This window comes from Rhinoraja longicauda, chromosome 11 (genome assembly GCF_053455715.1).
Source record: "Rhinoraja longicauda isolate Sanriku21f chromosome 11, sRhiLon1.1, whole genome shotgun sequence".
Taxonomy (NCBI): domain Eukaryota; kingdom Metazoa; phylum Chordata; class Chondrichthyes; order Rajiformes; family Arhynchobatidae; genus Rhinoraja; species Rhinoraja longicauda.
In genome coordinates, this window is record NC_135963.1 from 49,527,076 (window position 1) to 49,546,342 (window position 19,267).

The 19,267-nt window shown below is 46.2% G+C and overlaps 1 protein-coding gene across 5 annotated transcripts in view; it reads left to right on the forward strand.

Moving 5' to 3' along the window:
- The first annotated feature begins 2,901 nt into the window (after window positions 1–2,901).
- Window positions 2,902–19,267, forward strand: part of LOC144597892 (uncharacterized) — a 66,489-nt gene continuing 50,123 nt past the window's right edge. For 4 of the 5 annotated variants that reach the window (XM_078407652.1, XM_078407655.1, XM_078407651.1 and 1 more), the window contains exons 1-6: window positions 2,902–3,032; window positions 3,462–3,526; window positions 10,874–10,986; window positions 13,630–13,698; window positions 13,793–13,933; window positions 18,521–18,647. In XM_078407652.1, coding sequence (XP_078263778.1) covers window positions 2,959–3,032; window positions 3,462–3,526; window positions 10,874–10,986; window positions 13,630–13,698; window positions 13,793–13,933; window positions 18,521–18,647 — 589 coding nt within the window. In that variant the 5' untranslated portion in view covers window positions 2,902–2,958. The remainder of the gene's footprint in view (window positions 3,033–3,461; window positions 3,527–10,873; window positions 10,987–13,629; window positions 13,699–13,792; window positions 13,934–18,520; window positions 18,648–19,267) is intronic. The other variant, XM_078407653.1, reaches the window with a different exon arrangement.

Genomic DNA, 19,267 nt, shown 5'->3' on the forward strand with positions numbered 1-19,267 from the left:
CACAGTTTAATTTACAAACTACACCATAGGTAGGGTTGCCAACTTCCTCACTCCCAAATAAGGGACAAAAGGTGACATCACCGCCCCGCGCCCCACGTGACCTCACCCAGCCAACGGCCACGTGCTCCCACTCCACCAATAGCAGCCGCCCGGGCCGGGAGGCGGGTTGCTACGCAACCTCCATTAGGTGGCGCCCGGTCCTCTGGGCCTACATTGTCCAGACCTACAGCGGCCCTCGGGCCTACAGTGTCTGGGCCTACAGTGACCAGGCCTACAGCGCCCCCCGGGACTAATACGGGACAAGGGCGGTCCTGTACGGGACAAATCAATTTAGCCCAATATACGGGATGTCCCAGATTATAGGGGACAGTTTGCAACCCTAACCAGAGGACCTAAGAGGCTATCAGCAATGATCTGTGAATAAAGTCGAAGAAATCACACGCTCCACTACTATGCCACACGATTAGTTTTGAAATTCTCGTTTTACGTTAGCTGAATATGACTAGATATGTACTGGCTTCAAAGTCAACGTGCCCAAGTCACGCACAGAAGCAGGGAGCGGAAAATTCCTAACGATCATATGCATTCCAGAGGAAGGATTAACAATATTAAGTGTCAGTTTAGACTGAGCACTAAACCACTCTAGTTATACAAATTAATTAGATCCATGCTATTAGCCCCTATGTTCCCAGCAACTTGCAAGACTATTTTACCACGGAAAATTTTGAATAGGTTTTTGACTGTGAATAGTTTATTGATTAACTAGCATGCTGAGAGCTATAGTTTATTGATCAATAGTTTATTGATTAACTAGAATCCTGAGAGTGGTATAATACTGTGTACATTTTTGTTCGTACCCCAAATAGGGTTATATCTGTTTTACCAGCAAACAATGAAAGACGGCAGGTTAGTGCAAAATGTTTGAAAGACACACGTCCTTGACCCTTGCCATTTATCCTCCCATCAGTGTGTTCACTTGTACTCGTTTCATTCTTATTCAGAAAGAAATGTGGCTGGCACGTCAAATGGCTGTCAGTAATTATCTATGTACTAAAACTCTTGTTTGTTTGTTTATTTGCTCCTGAACTATAGTCAAACCGGTATTCGATAGCGCGACAATTTTAGGCCCACCTTACTCACCGTCGTGCCTTTGGTGCTAATGGAAGAAGTTTCATTGAAATCGGTGTTATATTTTTTATGTTATTCACATTTTAAAGTTTAAATCTATCTCCTAGGGAGGGAGGGGGGAGGACGGAGGAGGGAGGGAGGGGGAGGAAAGGAGGGGGAGGGAGGGGAGGAGGGAGGGAGGGGGAGGAGAAGGGAGGGGGAGGGAGGGAAGGGGAGGGAGGGAGGGGGAGGGGAGGAGGTAGGGGAGGGAGGGGGAGGGGAGGGAGGGGAGGGAGGGGGAAGGGAGGGGAGGGGGAGGGAGGGGAGGGGAGGGGGAGGGGGAAGGGGAGAGGGGAGAGGGGAGTGGGGGAGGAGAGGGTGTTGCACCAATGCCGGAGAGGTTGGGGCCCAACAGGTCCACTTGGTCTAGTTGTCATTAAAGTGGTGAGGAGCATCCAACTTGTAGCACTGCGGTCCGGTTGATAAAGTTCCTCCAATACCACAACTCGCTCGTGAGTCTGAGGACATTGACAACAGAGGGATGGTACATCTTTCCAAGGCATGGAGCTGTGAGTCCTTCATTCTGTCCTATTTGATGGTAGAAGTCACGGGTTTGGGAGACTCTGCCTAGTGTGCCAGAAACTTGACCTATCAATGTGATGAGTTCCATCACAACATGGTGCCTGTGGAATTTAAAACCTGTTAAAATTTTAAAAAAGACGGAGCTACCACCTACTGCTAGTGCTGGTGGTGCCCAGAGTAGTCGTAATGGTCAATGACATTACTGTCAGCTAGATGTCACCATCACATTCATGGAGGGGTCAGCACTGACTGTAAATTCAACTGGAACAACTACACTGATATACACTCCAAAGACGTACAGGTATGTAGGTTAATTGGCTGGGTAAATGTAAAAATTGTCCCTAGTGGGTGTAGGATAGTGTTAATGTACGGGGATCACTGGGCGGCACGGACTTGGTGGGCCGAAAAGGCCTGTTTCCGGCTGTATATATATGATATGATATGATATGATAATCTATCACTGTCACCAGAACCGAGGTACAGTGGAAAGCTTTGTTTGTGTGCTATCCCATTAAATGAGATCATACTGCACATATAAGATGCTGAGGCATTGTACAAGAAAGACAGAGCCATCTGTTCTTTCTAAGGAGTCTCTGCTCTTTCAACGCCTGCAATCGGTGGTTGGCCAATGCCATCTTCTCCGCTGTCGTGTGCTGGGGCAGCAGGGCGAAGGACGTGGACGGCAACAGAATCAACAAGCTCATCAGGAAGGCTGGCTCCGTCCTCATCTACTGTATCCGTTGTTCAAGATGTGGACTCTTATACATTGGCAAGACCCCAAACTCAGACAGGGCGATCGTTTCGCGGAACACCTTCTCTCAGCCCGCCTGAACCTACCTGACCTCCAGGTTTCTGGACATTTTCCCGCTGAGTTACTCCAGCTTTTTGTGTCTATCTTCAAAGTTAATTTATTCCCGTCCTTCCAGCTCGTTAGTATCTTCTTATCAACACTCTGCTCCTCCCCAGTCCTGAGATTGATCATTTGAATTCCAGCGTAAAATAGAACGACTCTGTGTGTGAGAGAGAGCATGAACCAATTTTCCCCATTCTCTTAAATGACAGCCCATTAGGGGTTAATGTGAGTTAGAGTAAGAGAGTATATCAGAGGCACACGTGATATTGCCAAATCATTGCTGGATGTCCTCCAGTGATTTACTCACAACTCTGGATGTTCACACATGAAGTTGTAGACCCTCCCCGATCACACTCATCATAAAAGCTCACTCTACTCTCTGTTGCAAGGCAGCTCTACTGAGAGGAGATCTAAAAATGAAATCTGTTCTTACTGGAAAGTTGTGTTTGACCCCTCTTAAACCTTGTGACCTTGCCAACTGCACAAAGAAGTAAGTGTACTGTTATCTTGTGTTGCCTTGTGTATCTGGCCTATCGTGTAGGAAAAAAAAGCTGTAGATGCTGGTTTAAATCGAAGGTAGACACAAAATGCTGGAGTAACTCAGCGGGTCAAGCAGCATCTCTGGAGAGAAGGAATGGGTGATGTTTTGGCTCGAGACGAGCAGTAATTGTGGTAAGAATGTGTGTCTAGTTAGATACGAGCAATTACTTCTGTGGATAGAGGATTGGATTCTGCTGCTGTTGTCTTTTCCTGTACTTTACAGTGCTTGTTCTAATGCTATATTCTACCTATGAATTAGAATAATAGTTAATTTTTTTTTAAATCAATTAGAAGTTACCAATTTTTTTGTCACAGTTTTACAATCCTGCTACAATCCTGCTACTTTAGATTATTAATGTTTGACATCTACCTGTTTCAGGGACATTTTGGATTACTTTGAGAATACCCATGATTTGGATGAAACCCTGTTCACTTCCCTCAAAGGTATGACTGACTATTTATACAAATGTGCTTTGTATAATGACAGGCTAAACATTTACAGCTGGGACGTTTGGTATTAACAGTTCCCTTGTCTTTTTCTTGATGGCAGTAATTTTATCAGGAGCTGTTTCACAGGACGTACAATGGAAATCCAGCATGGAAGCCGTTTTTTTCCATGTTATCCTGGAGTGCAAGAAATTCCTCTACAAAGATAGCATGTAACCCTGGCCTCAATAGATCAAACGTAAACAGCGTCAAAGATAATACACGCAAGCATGCATTGGGAATTAAAATTTGTATGTGGGAAAGCATCTTCCAAAGAAACATAGAAACATAGAAAATAAGTGTAGGAGGAGGCCATTTGGCCCTTCGAGCCAGCACCGCCATTCATTGTTTTCATGGCTGATCATCCACAATCAGTAACCCACGCCTGCCTTCTCCCTTGATTCCACTAGCCCCTAGAACTCTATCTAACTCGCTTTTAAATTCATCCAGTGAATTGGCCTCCACTGCCTTCTGTGGCAGAGAATTCCACAAATTCTCAACTCTCTGGGTGAAAAAGTTTCTTCTCACCTCACTTTTAAATGGCCTCCCCTTTATTCTTTAGACTGTGGTCCCTGGTTCTGGACTCCCCCAACATTGAGAACATTTTTCCTGAACCTAGCGTGTCTAGTCCTTTTATAATTTTATACGTCTCTACAAGATCCCCTCTCATCCTTCTAAACTCCAGTGAATCTTGGAGAGAATAACATAACGAATATGAGATAGTCACTAATAAATACATAACTTTCAGATGTCCACAACTAAATCCAAAAGGGGAACTGGAGAAAAGTATTTGAAGAAAAGAATTGTGAGGCAAAGAAACACACACATCTGGAGACCGAGGCAAGAGTAAACACTAATGCACTCAGGGCAATCTGGATTAAAAGGCTGTGCATTGGGAAGATGGAGCAAATGTTGTGAGATGGGTTAAAATGGGGAGGTGGTCTGTTTTCAGAAGCTTCTTTCTGAACACCCTCTTTCTGTGACGTAGCCCGTGTGGGCTGAATTTTAAGTTGCTAGCTTGTTGGCAGCTGGAGGATCCAATGGCAGATGGGAACCCTGGGAATGCCTGTGGATGCCTCCTCAACCCGATCAGCTCATCAATATATTGTTCCCAAGTTCTCCGACCATTTGGGATGAGTGAGCATGATGGCCAAGGAGCAGCCGACATGGGCTCTGGTGTTTACAACGTGTAAGGTGGCACATTCTAGAGCTAGTGAGATGACAAAGAAAATGTCCACACGTCCAAAGATTCTATCTCACTTTAGTGAGGGACTGATGGGATGTGAGGATGGACACAGTAACAATGATCCGACGGAAGAACCGTGGCAACTGCTCCGCTGCCCCAGGTGATGCACACTGAAAGGTGCGTCCAGCTTTATCCAGGCACTGAGCTAACCTGCATTTATGTGTAGGAAGGAACTGCAGATGCTGGTTTAAACCGAAGATAGACACAAAATGCAACTCAGCCGGACTGGCAGCATCTCTGGCGGGAAGGAAAAGGATGACGTTTCGGGCCAAGAACCTTCTTCAGCCTGATGTCAGGAGAAAGGGAGATACATAGATAAGGAAATGTAAGGTGTCAAACTGGGACAAAGGGGATGGAGATCAAGGAAAATGAAGAATAGATCATTGTTAGCTGGGACAAGGTAGGAACAGAGCAAACAGTGACAAAACGTACTCGGAGACAGCCAGACTGGTCGGAGAACTGAGAAGGGGGAGGGATGGAGAGAGGGGGAAAGCAAGGAACAAGTAACCCTTGCTCTCCCCCTCTCTCCATCCCTCCCTCTTCCCAGTTCTCCGACCTGCTTTTATACTGCCTTGTAGGCCCATGCTGTTTTTGAATACCATGCTCTTCCCAGTTAAAGGCAACTTTAGATCTAATTGTCCCATTCACTTTGAACTGCTATCAGCTGGTTATGGAAGAACATCTGTCAAAAGCCCAAAGCTCAAACACTGCACTTGCACAATCTAAAAGCAGTGGGAATGTAAATAATATACAGACGTAAACTTGTATTAACTTTTCATGCTTCACAACTGCCTAGAAATTGGAATTTACTCCCTGTTCATGCACAAACCGTGTGCTACCTATTTTGCCTGCACTGCATTCCCACTTGGGCATCCCAGCCATTCACAACATTGGGAGAAAGATATGAAAAGTAACACATGCTGCCTGCATGGTGAATTATTGCTTAAACGTGATGTGTGTGTGTGATATATTCTGGAGTGGACATTGGACTGTACTGGCAGTGCTAATAAGGCCGGAGACTCAGGTTCGATCCTGACTACGGGCGCCGTCTGTACGGAGTTTGTACGTTCTCCCCGTGACCCGCTTGGGTTTTCTCCGAGATCTTCGGTTTCCTCCCACACTCCAAAGACGTGCAGGTAATTAGATTAATTGACTGGGTAAACGTAAAAATTGTCCCTAGTGTGTGTAGGATAGTGTTAATGTGCGGGGGGATCGCTGGGCGGCGCGGACTCGGTGGGCCGAAGGGCCTGTTTCTGCGCTGTATCTCTAAATCTAAAAAAAATCTAAAAATCTAAGACCAACTATCGTGATAACAACAGGATATCCAGAGCTCCTGAACAAGACAGCATGTTAGTTTTAGTCGTAGTTCAAGGCAATGCAACACACTCTATGTGTACACATTACATTGTTATGCTCCGTAACCACATGACCGTTTAAATATCATACGTAAATGTATTATGTAAACCCCTGCTGTCGTGGGGCAAACTGACCCCCCCCCCCCCCCCTCCCAAAATCTTTGCACATCCCCAATCCTTTACACCCGTCACTTTAATTTCATGTTTCACGTATCTTGTGTTTTATGACTGTTGGCAGATCAATTTCCCTCCTGGGATAAATAAAGTTCTGACGTTTCGTATTGTATCGTATAATGTATATGAATTGAACCATTCGGCTACTCCATCTTTGCCGCACTGACATCTGGAAAGGTCGGCAGATGTTACAGCGCCTCTCTCCATGACAACTGACCAGGTACAAAAGGGTTGCCATGGAGACAAGGGAGGAAGCAGCGATCCTGTGTTTGGCCGTTGCCTGGGTCATGGTTTGACTCCACGTCACTGTGAGGTGCAGGCTGGTGGGTCGACACATGTTGCAGCAATGTGCACCTAGGTACATTCAATGTCACATTCTTTGAAGGAACTCACAGCAAGGTTTCTGCAAGTGCACCAAGCAATGGAAAATGCGTCTCGCTGAAACTTGAATGGAGCACAAGGTCATATGCAGAACCTTGTGATTCATGTACTTTGCTGTAGGATCTGTCCCTTGCACTTTGGTGCCTAATGGACAGTTCATGGGTTGCACCTTAATTAGGGTTGCCAACTGACCCGTATTTGCCGGGACATCCCATATTTTGGGCTAAATTGGTTTGTCCCGTACGGATTTGCCCTTGTCCCGTATTAGGCCCGGGGGGCGCTGTAGGCCCCGATGCTGTAGGCCCCGGCGCTGTAGACCCGGACGCTGTAGGCCCGGACGCTGTAGGCCCGGACGCTGTAGGCCCCGACGCTGTAGGCCCCGACGCTGTAGGCCCCGACGCTGTAGGCCCCGACGCTGTAGGCCCCGACGCTGTAGGCCCCGACACTGTAGGCCCCGACGCTGTAGGCCCCGACGCTGTAGGCCCCGACGCTGTAGGCCCCGACGCTGTAGGCCCCGACACTGTAGGCCCCCGACAGCTTAGGTCCCAACACTCAAGGTTTCCGACATTTTAGTTCCGGACAGTGTAGGTCCGGAGGCCCGGGCGCAGCCTGACGGAGATTGTGTAGCAACCCGCCTCCCAGCCCGGGCGGCCACCATTGATGGAGTGAGGAGCACGTGGCCGCTGGCTGGGTGAGGTCACGTAGGGCGCAGGGACGGTGATGTCACCTTGTCCCGTATTTGGGAGTGAGATAGATGACACCCCTAACCTTAATGCTCCAATTGTGTTTGGTAATATATAGTTGCTGCTGTTACATGAGATGAGATCAGTGAACGGGCCAAGGACAACCAAGTAGACATGGCCAGGCTAATCTGCTGAAGGGCATTAAGCTACAGGGAAATTATTAGATCTGACATGCAGAATGCCACTTTTGTGTGTGAATTGTACATGAGCAAATGTTTCCGGTTTCTGGGCACGGCTACTTCTTTGAGCGATTTACATTGCACAGAGACTTGTGATTGTCGCTTTTAGGTCTGTCTACTTTAAATTCGGGCACGCGACACAATTGTGAAGTGGCACTGTCACTAATCGCTCAGAAACCTGTCCTTTCCCAGTGGCAGCAGGAAAGGTGCAACCTAACCTTGTATTTGATCGGTACATGCTGCGAGCTGCCACCATTTGATTGTTCCCACATTCAGGACTGACAGAGGGACAAGTGCTGCCCCTCTCTCACTCCATCCGATTCCTAGACTCTACATGGAGACAGCAGCACAGTCTGGGATTCCTCAGCAGTTAGACCTCGGGTAAGAGCATCTTAATGGGACTTTGGAGAACAGTAAATGATTAACTTCAATATTTTTACAGGTTTTTAAATTTTTAATGTTTTTGAATTAACTTTACTTTTAAATGTTTTTTTTCTTTTCAAATTACGCTCCTTTTATAGTTTTTAAATGCCTGTGAGTATTGGAGACGTTTAAAAACTGTGAAATGGCTTTACAGGTTTCCCACCCCTCTCCCTTTCCTAATGGTAAAGGCTGTTGGGGTATTTAATGTGGGGGCAGGACCTCACTGGCTTGCCCACCAAGGCTCATCGCCACTCAGCCTTGCCACCGAGACTCCCAGTGCAGAGGCTCAACCTCAGCGCCCCCCTACGTAAGTACTAGTGGGGGGAGTCCATGCTTGGCAAGCCAAGTCCAAAGCCTCTGATTTTTCTCTCTTAATGCCCATCTTTCTTGAGGGTGCTCTTGTTTCATGGAAGCCTGTGATACTCTGTTCATATTTATCAACTGACCATTCCTGATGTTGAGCCTAGTTGTAATGGAAAGAGTGATTCCAACACAGCCATGAACATGAAGACCTGTTTCGCTGATGGGACTGTGCTGTGGAAGACAATGGTAAAATCATTCATGGTAAAATCAACATGCAGAAGCCAGGTTATTTGATCATGAGGAATCACTGATCCTCTGTTTGCAAGAATCATCGTATAGCAACTAAAAATAGACATAAAATGCTGGAGTAACTCAACGGGCAACATCTCTGGAGAGAAGGAATGGGTGATGTATCAGGTCGAGACTTTTCTTCTGAGTTTTTCAGAGATTAGCCCAGTCTGGCCCACCGTACCATGAGTTTAAAGTGTAATTAAACAGCCTTTCAAACGTGGGTCTGCAACTATTTTGGCTGCATCTTCGGTTCAGTCTTGGTTCAAGTCAGGTCATAAGTGCAGTTTACCATCATATGCACAAACACCGTGAGGTACAGGCACAATGGGAATCTTGCTTGCAGCAGCATTGCTGACGATAGGCTCAGATAAACACACAAAAACATAAAATGGAATAAATTACACATCATTTTCTTGCAAGACAGTATGAAGAAAAAGAAACATTAATGCAAAATACTATTAGAAAACAAACACATCCACAGTGTTCCATTGTTGAGTGGGATGTAGGAAAGTAACTGTTCCTGGATCGAGTAGGGGGGCTTCATGCTTCTGTACTTCCTGCCCAGTGGTGGCGCTGAGAAGGGGGCATGGCCCAGATTGGGTGGATTAACATCATAAGGAATAGGAGTAGAATTAGGCCATTCGACCCATCATCAACTCCGCCATTCAATCATGGCTGATCTATCTCTCCCTCCTAACCCCATTCTCCTGCCTTCTCCCCATAACCTCTGACACCTGTACTAATCAAGAATCTATCTATCTCTGCCATAAATATATCCACTGACTTGGCCTCTACAGCCTTCTGTAGCAAAGACTTCCACAGATTCACCACCCCCTGACTAAAGAAATACCTCCCCATCTCCTTCCTAAAAGAATGTCCTTTAACTCTGAGGCTGTGACCTCTAGTCCCAGACTCTCCCACTGATGGACACATCCTCTCCACATCCACTCTATCCAAACCTTTCACTATTCTAGATCGTAGATTCTAGATGATAGATGCCTCTGCCTTCAGGCAATGCTTCATGGATGCTTTTGACAGTGGGGAGGGCTGTGCCTGTGATGGACTGGGCTGCGTTTACCACTCTCTGCACAGTCTTGCGATCCTGTGCATTGGAATCGCCATACCAGATGCCATCAGTCAGAATACTTTCTACAGTACACTTGTAAACATTTCTTATGAATTTTCAGTCAGGTGCCGCATTTTATAGAACACAAAGCCTAGAACATTACAGCTGGTGATGAGTTTGGAGGTGACATTAGTATCAAACATCTAATGTTGATCAGTTCAGTGGTGGTACTGAGTTAGAAGGTTATTGGCTCAGGTCAAGCCCACATGCTTAACTTAGACTCACACCATGAGATGCATCAACCTTGAGTTACCTTTGGATGGGACATTAAACTAGTTTCTCGCATGTTTTGGGTGTGAATAGGCGTTTTGCTAACTACAACCCAAAGAACACCTTGTGGGTAATCCTGCTGAGCAAAAGAGACTGGTCTTTGCTTATTTTTTCGATCATTCAAGGGCAATTATTTAATCCTGCGCTCAGTTTCAATCTAAGGTGTTTAATTGTTTCTGTTCACCACTGTTTCAACTTGTTTGGCACTTTATTGCATAAGCCATAGAGTTGTGGAAAATCACGTGAGGTGAAGTGATGTGACTAAGAGTGAGCCTAAGTACCAGATTGCAGTTTCTTGGTTACATCCCACTGTCAAACAAAAGACCATAGGATGTCTTTTTCGAAGGACTGAAGTGTGAATGGGAAAGACAAAGATGGAACAAACCGTTAGTGAGGATGAATTTAGCATGGAGGTTTGATGAAGATGAGGAACCAATGCCAAGGCCTAAGGCACTCTGTCTATCTTGAGGGGTAAGCAAAAGTAATCAGTCTATTGGGAAGGGTTAAAGATTAAGAACTATTAGACGGCTTAACGATGAGAGTCATGGTGCAGAGTTAAGGGACATTGATGCAAATTTGTTTGGTTCTCACAATGTGGACTGTGTCCCATGAGGTTTTCTGGAAAAGGATTATCAATATTTACTATGATATCTCTCCTCTGTGCCTGCCATCTGACCTGGCCCCATCTATTTATTTTCTTGGAACAGCGAATTTATTTATTTTGAAATGTTTATTTGTCCATCGTAGATGTGGGGAGTGCAATGAATTATTAATAATAAATTAATTTATTATTTGACTTTGTTGAACTTTGCAGATGAATCTAGTTTCTATCTGTGTCCAGACCGTTTGAGACTGCCCCTGATTTTCTACTTCTGCCATCCTTCAGTGCTCTATGTGAATAAACTGCTGCTTTCCGGCCTCATCAAGGTAAATGTGACAGAATACTACAGATCAACTTCAAGTAAATGCTTTCTATGACATTTATCTTGAACATGCACATTTTCAACTAGAAGGCCAAAGAAATAAATATGTAGGAAAAAAAACTGTGGATGCTGGTTTAAATCGAAGGTAGACACAAAATGCTGGAGTAACTCAGCGGGTCAGGCAGCAGCTCAGGAGAGAGGAATGGGTGACATTTCAGACTGAAGAAGGGTCTCGACCCGAAACGTCACCCATTTCTTCTCCCCCGAGATGCTGCCTGACCCGCTGAGTTGCTCCAGCGTTTTGTGTCCGCCAAAGAAATAAATGTTGCATCCTTTTTTAATCTAATCATGAGTGTGAATGCTAGGTTGACACGAATAATCAAATTTTAATGATGTTTGTTAGATAGAATTTGAATTTTCCTCTCTCTTTAACCTGAAGGCAATGCTTTTTGTCAAGTTTGGATTCTGCAGCCTCTCCCACTTAGCCAAGTGACCTGACGGATCCAGGACTATAAATACCATAGAGAATTCAAGCACATACAAGGAACATCACTGTAAAATCTAATCTTGCCCTCAGCAGAAAACCAATTGGATAGCAAACCTTGTCAGATTTTAGAGATAGCAAACCTTGTCAGAGATACAGCGCGGACAACAGGCTCTTCAGCCCACCGAGTCCGCACTGACCAGCTAGCATCCCGTCTACAAGCACTATCCTACACACGAGGGACAATTTACACTTTTACCAAAGTCAATTAACCCACAAACCTGCACATCTTTGGAGTGTGGGAGGAATCCAGAGCACCCGGAGAAAACCCACGCAGTTCACAGGTAGAACGCACAAACTCCATACAGACAGCACCCGTAGTCGGGATCAAACCTGGGTCTCTGGTGCTGTAAGGCTGCAACTCTACCACTGTGACGTCTAATTTTTTTGCATTTATAGATCAGTTTGCAAATTAAACAGGGTCAAGATGAAATCCCCCTCGATCTGATATGGTCTTTAATCAAAAGGATCATGGTGGGGGGGGCTGACAGTTCCACTTTTCCGCTACTGATTTGAGCTCTGAGCCTTTACCTGTGCTATATTACTGCTGACCAGTATGCCTAGCTATTAAGCAGAGAGCATCCAAGCTAGGGTTTCTCTGACCATTTGCCTTTTGGAATTCCCTGAGCAAGACTAATGACAACATCTGAAGAAGGATCCTGACCAGAAACATCGTGTGCCCATTGAGTCTAAAGAATCTCGACCTGAAAGGTAGTCTGCCTGTGTCCCTCCACAGATGCTGCTTGGCCTGCTGAGTTGCTCCGGTAGATAGACACAAAATGCTGGAGTAACTCAGCAGGACAAGCAGTATCTGTGGAGAGAAGGAATGGGTGATGTTTCGGGTCGAGACCCTTCTTCATCCAGTGCAGAGCCAGGCACAATCTTAAATCAGTCTTGAATACAGTCCCTTCCTACACAAGTTGCTGCAGCACATTGTTTTTAAGTAATATCAGGTGGTTCTATGAAGTGGATTCGAAACCAGCGCGAATTGACTAAAACCATATTAAACCCGTGTCATACGAGATTCAGAGGGGAAAGGTCTTTTGTCAGTCAGGCTGGGATGGGTCACAGTGCAGGCTCCACTGTCAGTCTCAAAACTGTGGAGGGAATGGGAAAAATCCACTTGGGATTCCTGCATGTAATACTATCCGGGAGTCCTGGCAGGAGTGTGTGTATATTGGATACCAGGATGCGTGTGGATTAAAGGTAGACCCACAAAATGTTGGGGTAACTCAGCGGGACAGGCAGCATCTCTGGAGAGAAGGAATGGGTGACGTTTCGGGTCGGGACCTTTCTTCGTGTCTGGATTATGTCTGGATGATGTCTGGATTAAATGTGGTGTGATGCCTTCCAACGTTGACTTGCACAGTAGGGTTACAGGAGAAAGATAGAACTGTATCCTAGGAAGGGATCCCCTCTGAGTGGAGTGTTAGTGCAGGGAGAGTTAGCATTTCTAGGGTGGAAAGGAGATGAAGAAGATTAGACATAGACATAGACATAGACATAGAAAATAGGTGGAGGAGGAGGCCATTTGGCCCTTCGGGCCAGCACCGCCATTCATTGTGATCATGGCTGAACATCCACAATCAGTAACCTATGCTTGTCTTCTTCCCATATCCCTTGATTCCGTTAGCCCCTAGAGCTCTATCTAACTCTCTTTTAAATTCATCCAGTGAATTGGCCTCCGCTGCCTTCTGTGGCAGAAAATTCCACAAATTCACAACTCTCTGGGTGAAAATGTTTCTTCTCACCTCAATTTTAAATGGCCTCCCCTTTATTGTTAGACTGTGTGACCTCTGGTTCTGGACTCCCCCAACATTGGGAAAAAATTTCCTGCATCTAGTTTGTCCAGTCCTTTTATAATTTTATACGTCTCTATAAGATCCCCTCTCATCCTTCTAAACTCCAGTGAATACAAGCCCAGTTTTTCCAATCTTTCCTCATATGACAGTCCCGCCATCCCGGTATTTAACCTCGTGAACCTACGCTGCACTGCCTCAATAGCAAGGATGCCCTTCCTCAAATTAGGAATTGTGGGATGAATGGAGGTAAATTTGAGAAACAGTTGCTTGTACAAATTGCTGTGTGTTTTGTTTCCCACAGGATCAAGTGAACCCCAGTTTTGAAGCTCTCTTTGAGGCTGGAGTGGATGAGATGTCCTGGGATGACACGGTTGGTGAAATGTTTGCAATAACGGGCGGGAATAGGAGGCAGCGGCTTCATATTGTAAATTTCCAATTGTCAAATGCCGTTTCAATGCCACCAGGAGAACTATCGACTGGGAGGAAGCTTTAAATGGCCGACATTATGTGAATGCGTTGAGTACAGGAGGAAAGTACGGGATATAGTTCACAATGTGATCCAGGAGACTCCATTACAGCTTCCAATAACAATGGACAGTCCTTGGGTAAGGAACATTCCTCTGCCAAAATCAAGATCCCACGAGGTCAATGATGAAGGGATGTAGTGTAGTGGTGAACTCTGGTACAATCCCTTATTCAACTTCTCCACTGTGACTGACAACAATAAACCTTCATTCACCACGATCCCACAGACAAACATAGAAACATAGAAAATAGGTGCAGGAGTAGGCCATTCGGCCCTTTGAGCCTGCACCACTATTCAATATGATCATGGCTGATCATCCAACTCAGTAACCCGTACCTGCCTTCTCTCCATACCCCCTGATCCCTTTAGCCGCAAGGACCACATCTAACTCCCTCTTAAATATAGCCAATGAACTGGCCTCAACTACCTTCTGTGGCAGAGAATTCCACGGATTCACCACTCTCTGTGTGAAAAAAAACGTTCTCATCTCGGTCCTAAAGGACTTCCCCCTTATCCTTAAACTGTGACCCCTTGTTCTGGACTAGGCCACCGTCTACCAAACTGTTACTGATCTCATCACTTCTGGCAATCTCTCCTCCACCGCCTCCAATCTCATCATTCCCAGCCCCACACTGCCCATTTCTTGCTCCTTCTTAAAGTCCATACCCAGGATCGCCCTGGCAGACCCATTGATAATGCCTGCTCGTGCCCCACTCAACCCATCTCCAAACACCTTGAGTCCATCTTGTCCCCTTCGTCCAGTCCCTTCCAACCTATGTCCGAGACACCTCAAACACTCTTCAACACTTCAATATCTGTCCATTTCTAAGCCCCCATGGCCTCATCTTTATCATGCACACCCAATCTCTTTACCTCTCCAGTCTCCAGCAGGAAGGTCTCAGGTTTTTTCTTGAACAGAAGCCCCATCATTCCCCTCTGCCAACACTCTCCTCCACCTGGCCTCCTTGTCCTCGCCCTCAACAACTTCTCTTTGGACTCCTCTCACTTTCTTCAAGTTAAAGGTGTAGCCTTGGGCACTTGTAGGGGTCCCAGCTTTGCCTAACTTTTTGTTGGTTAAGCCATGCAGTCTTTGTTCCAGTCTTTGTTCCACACTGGCACCACCCCCCAACTCTTTGTCCGTTACTTCGATGATTGCATCGGGGCTGCCTTCTGCAAACGTACAGAACTCAATCATTTCAATAAAAACTTTACCACTACACCACTTTACTACTAACTTCCAACCTGCCTTCAAATTTACTTGGACTATCTCTGACACCTCTCGCCCTTTTCTTATCTCTCTGCCTCCAACAAAGGGGACAGACTATCGACTGGTCTATTACAAACCCACGGACCTCCACAGTTATCTGGACCACACCCCCTCCCACCCTGTCTTTTGATACTCTCACTTCCTCTGTCTCTGCTGCAGCTGCTCCCTGGATGAGGTTTTCCACTCCAGGATATCCAAACGTCCTCTTTTTTTCCCCCAAATGTGTTCCCCCCCCCCCCCCCCCTTGCTGTCACAGAAGGATTCCCCACCCCGCCTCCTCTGTGTCCCTTAAATTCTGCTCTCGCACCCCCTCCCCCCAGACAGAACAGGGAGAGCGTTCCCTTGGCCCTTGCCTTTCCACCCTCCAGTCTCCGCGTCCAGCACATCATCCTCCAACATCTGCACCGCCCCCAGTCACATCTTACAGTGCCAACCCGTTTCCGGTTTCTTCAGAGACCGCTCCCTCTATAACTGCTCAATTCACTCCTCCCTTCCCACCCAAACCACCACCTCCCCAGGTACTTGCCCCATGCAACCGTAGATATAAACCTGCCCCTCTACCTCCTTCACCCATACCCATCCATGGACCCCCCAGCAGTCCTTCCAGGTGAGACAGAGGTTCACGTGCACCTCCTCTGACCTCCACATGTGGGCTTCTGTGCGTCGCCGAGACTCAGCGGCTGCTTCGCCGAACACGTGGCCCGCCAGGACCTACGGGACCTCCCGGTCGCTGACCATTTTCACTCCCCTTCCCACTCCAACACTGACCTCGCTATCCCAGGCCTCCACCATTGCCAGGGCTCCACCATTGCCACACGCATACTGGAGGAGCAGCTCCTCAGATTCCACTTGAGTAGCTGACAACCCAATGGTACAAACATTGATTCTCTAAATTTAGGTAACTCACCAACAACCCCCCTTTCACCCCTCCCCCTCCCCCCCCCCCCCCCTCACCCACCCCCCCAGTTCCCTGTACCTCACCTGGACGATGCGCACTAATTTCTTCTACTATCCCGCCCCCCTTTTCCCTTCTCCTCCATCCCGTTCCACCTATATCCCTTCCTCTGGCTACATATTTCATGCCTCTTCTCTCCTGATCTCACATCCATTTGGCTTCTTCCCATCTCCGGCATTTGTGCACCCATTTGCCAATTAATCCCCCCCCCCCCCCCCCCCCTTACCTGCATTTACCTATCACTTGCCTGGGTTTGCCTTCCCCACCTGTCCACCTTTCTCCTCCCTACTACAATCAATCTGAAGTAGGGTCACCTAACCATGTTCTCCAGAGATGCTGCCTGACCTGCTGAGGTACCCTAACTCTATGTGCATCTTTTTGGTTAACCAGCATCTGCAGTTCCTTCAATGTAAAACTAAGCCTGTATTGAAGTCAGGTTGATGTCTGGGAACTTCTCAGACTGTATGTACACAACCAATTTCAGGGTGGTCGTGCTGTGGGGAACTTTACTCTGCTAGTGATTATGGTGCAGCAGGTGCTTTGAGTGCTTCATAGGACGAATAGAGGTAACTTTGCTTGTATCTAATGGGCATTTCAAGCCTGGGAACGCTTGATGTATGAGTGTAAAAATCAAGATCGGTGCAACATCTGACGTGGGTACCTGCAGGGGGATGTGAAAGGTGCCTTTGCAGCACACTGTCAACGCTTTAATGGGAGCACTGGGCGCACAAAATAAAAATCTCTTCCATTCCCCAGCACTAATGATCTCAACTAATGATCCACTCAATGCGTCTGAACACTACTAAAGATGCCATCTACGATAATTGAAGTTGCATGGGAGTTATTCTTGTGAATAAACAATCTGTTTTCTTTCTTCTGAAATAAACACGAGGAAATTAACTGGCATCCCAGCAAGTATTTGTTCCTACCCCTTCAGCTGATATTGGGGTTGTGCTGTGGTATATATATCCTGTGCTATACAGTATGTCCTATGCTATATGTTATTACTGTAACAATTTCAAGAGATGTGCATTTTTTAACTTTTCATCATCCGATAATCCCAGTCCTGCTGCCATTGGACCCTCGGGAGCAGGGTGGGTGTCGAGAAGCTCATCTGGTAGGGACCATTATGATTAGCCTTCATCAAAAGTCCACTCTCGTCTCACTAGCCCAGAGTGTAGATCGGTTCAGTTTAGTTCATTTTAGTTTATTGTCACGTGTACCGAGGTACAGTGAAAAGCTTTTCTCGCGTGCTAACCAGCCAGTGGAAAGACAATCCATGATTACAACAGAGCCATTAACAGCGTGTAGATACATGATAAGGGAATAACATTTAGTGCAAGGTAAAGTCCGATCAAAGATATTCTGACGATCCCCAAAGAGGTAGATAGTGGTTCAGCACTGCTCTCTGGTTGTGGTGGGATGGTTCAGTTGCCTGATAACAGCTGGGAAGAAACTGTCACTGAATCCGAAGGTGTGCGTTTTCACACTTCTGTACCTTTTGCCTGATGGGAGAGGGATAGAGTGGCCAGGGTGCGACTCACATTGATTATGCTGCTGGCCTTGCCGAGGCAGCATGAGGGATAAATCAAGTCAATAGAAGGGAGATAAACACAAAATACTGGAATACCTCAGGGGCAAAGGCAGCATCTCTGGAGTGAAGGAATGGGTGACGTGTCGAAACCTGTCAAAACATGTGGAAACGTCACCCATTCCTCCTCTCCAGAGATGCCGCCTGTCCCACTGGGTTACTCCAGCATTTTGTGTCTATCATCCAGCATCTGCAGTTCCGTCCTACTCAGTAGAAGGGAGGTTGACTTGTGTGATGGTCTGGGCTGCGTCCACAATTCGCTGCGATTTTTTGCGGTCTTGGATGGAGCCGTTCCCAAACTAATCTGTGATACATCCCGATAAAATGCTTTCTACAGGTTGACAATTGGAAGGGGCTACTGTGTGATGAACTGTTTCTGGTTCTCATATGATGTGGCGTTTTGGTATCCCAACCACCAGGCCTGCTGATTTATGGAATAGTTCCATAACATATGGAATCAAAACCTGCATCATTCTGGTTTAGAGACACATAAAGCTGGAGCAACTCAGCGGGACAGGCAGCATCTCTGGAGAGAAGGAATGGGTGACGTTTCTGGTCGAGACCATTTCTTAACCCGAAACGTCACCCATTCCTTCTCTCCAGAGATGATGCCTGTCCCACTGAGTTGCTCCAGCTTTTTGTGTCTATCTTCGGTTTAAACCAGCATCTGCAGTTCCTTCCCTGGTTAGTCTGAACTTTCAGGAGAGTGTGGAGTCTGAACTTTCAGGAGAATGTGGAATGTGGAATATTTTCCGATTGTTTCCCAAAGGCTGCAGTGCATTGGAACACTTTACTTGTCAAGACATTGACACCAAAATGAAAGCCAGTCCTAATTTTTGTCCTTTCTCATCAGTGGGCAGTTTTCATGGGATTTGAACACGAGCGAATCCATTTGGAAACTTCATCCGTGCTAATTCGTCAGCTGCCAATTCACTTGGTTCAAAGGCCACCGAACTGGAAATATGCCTCATCAAAGAGTGGTCAGTGGATATGTCATATTCATAATTCATAATTCATATTCATAAGTCTGAAGAAGGGTCTCGGCCCAAAACCTCACCCATTCCTTCTCTCCAGAGATGCTGCCTGTCCCGTTTAGTTACGCCAGCATTTTGTGTCATATTCATAACATAGCATTCCTAATTGGTCAGAGCTTGCCTAAAGGGCTGGCATGATTGGAAATGATTTCTGACGTTCTACATTCTGTAACCACACATTATTGGCCTGGTCATAGGTTTAGACTTACTGGTGTTCATGTTTGCAAAGGAGGTAACAAATTATTCTAAGGATCAAAAGAAGTCACGAACATTAGCTGAGTCAATGGTGAATGAATAGTGACTAAATACAGGGAACAGCATCTCAGACCTTAAATCAGAGGTGTTACCTTTCAGTGAAAGCAATAAAGATAATGATTATATTTTGATCATTGGAATATAGAAGAATTTGGGTCACAAATCTACAAGCTATTAAAAGCAGTTCTGAACTGATAGATTTTGTTTGAAGGTTTAAAGATACAACGTGGAAACATGCCCTTCGTCCCATCAAGTCCGCAGCGACCAACGATCACTCGTAAACTAGTTCTATCCGACACACTGGGGAGATT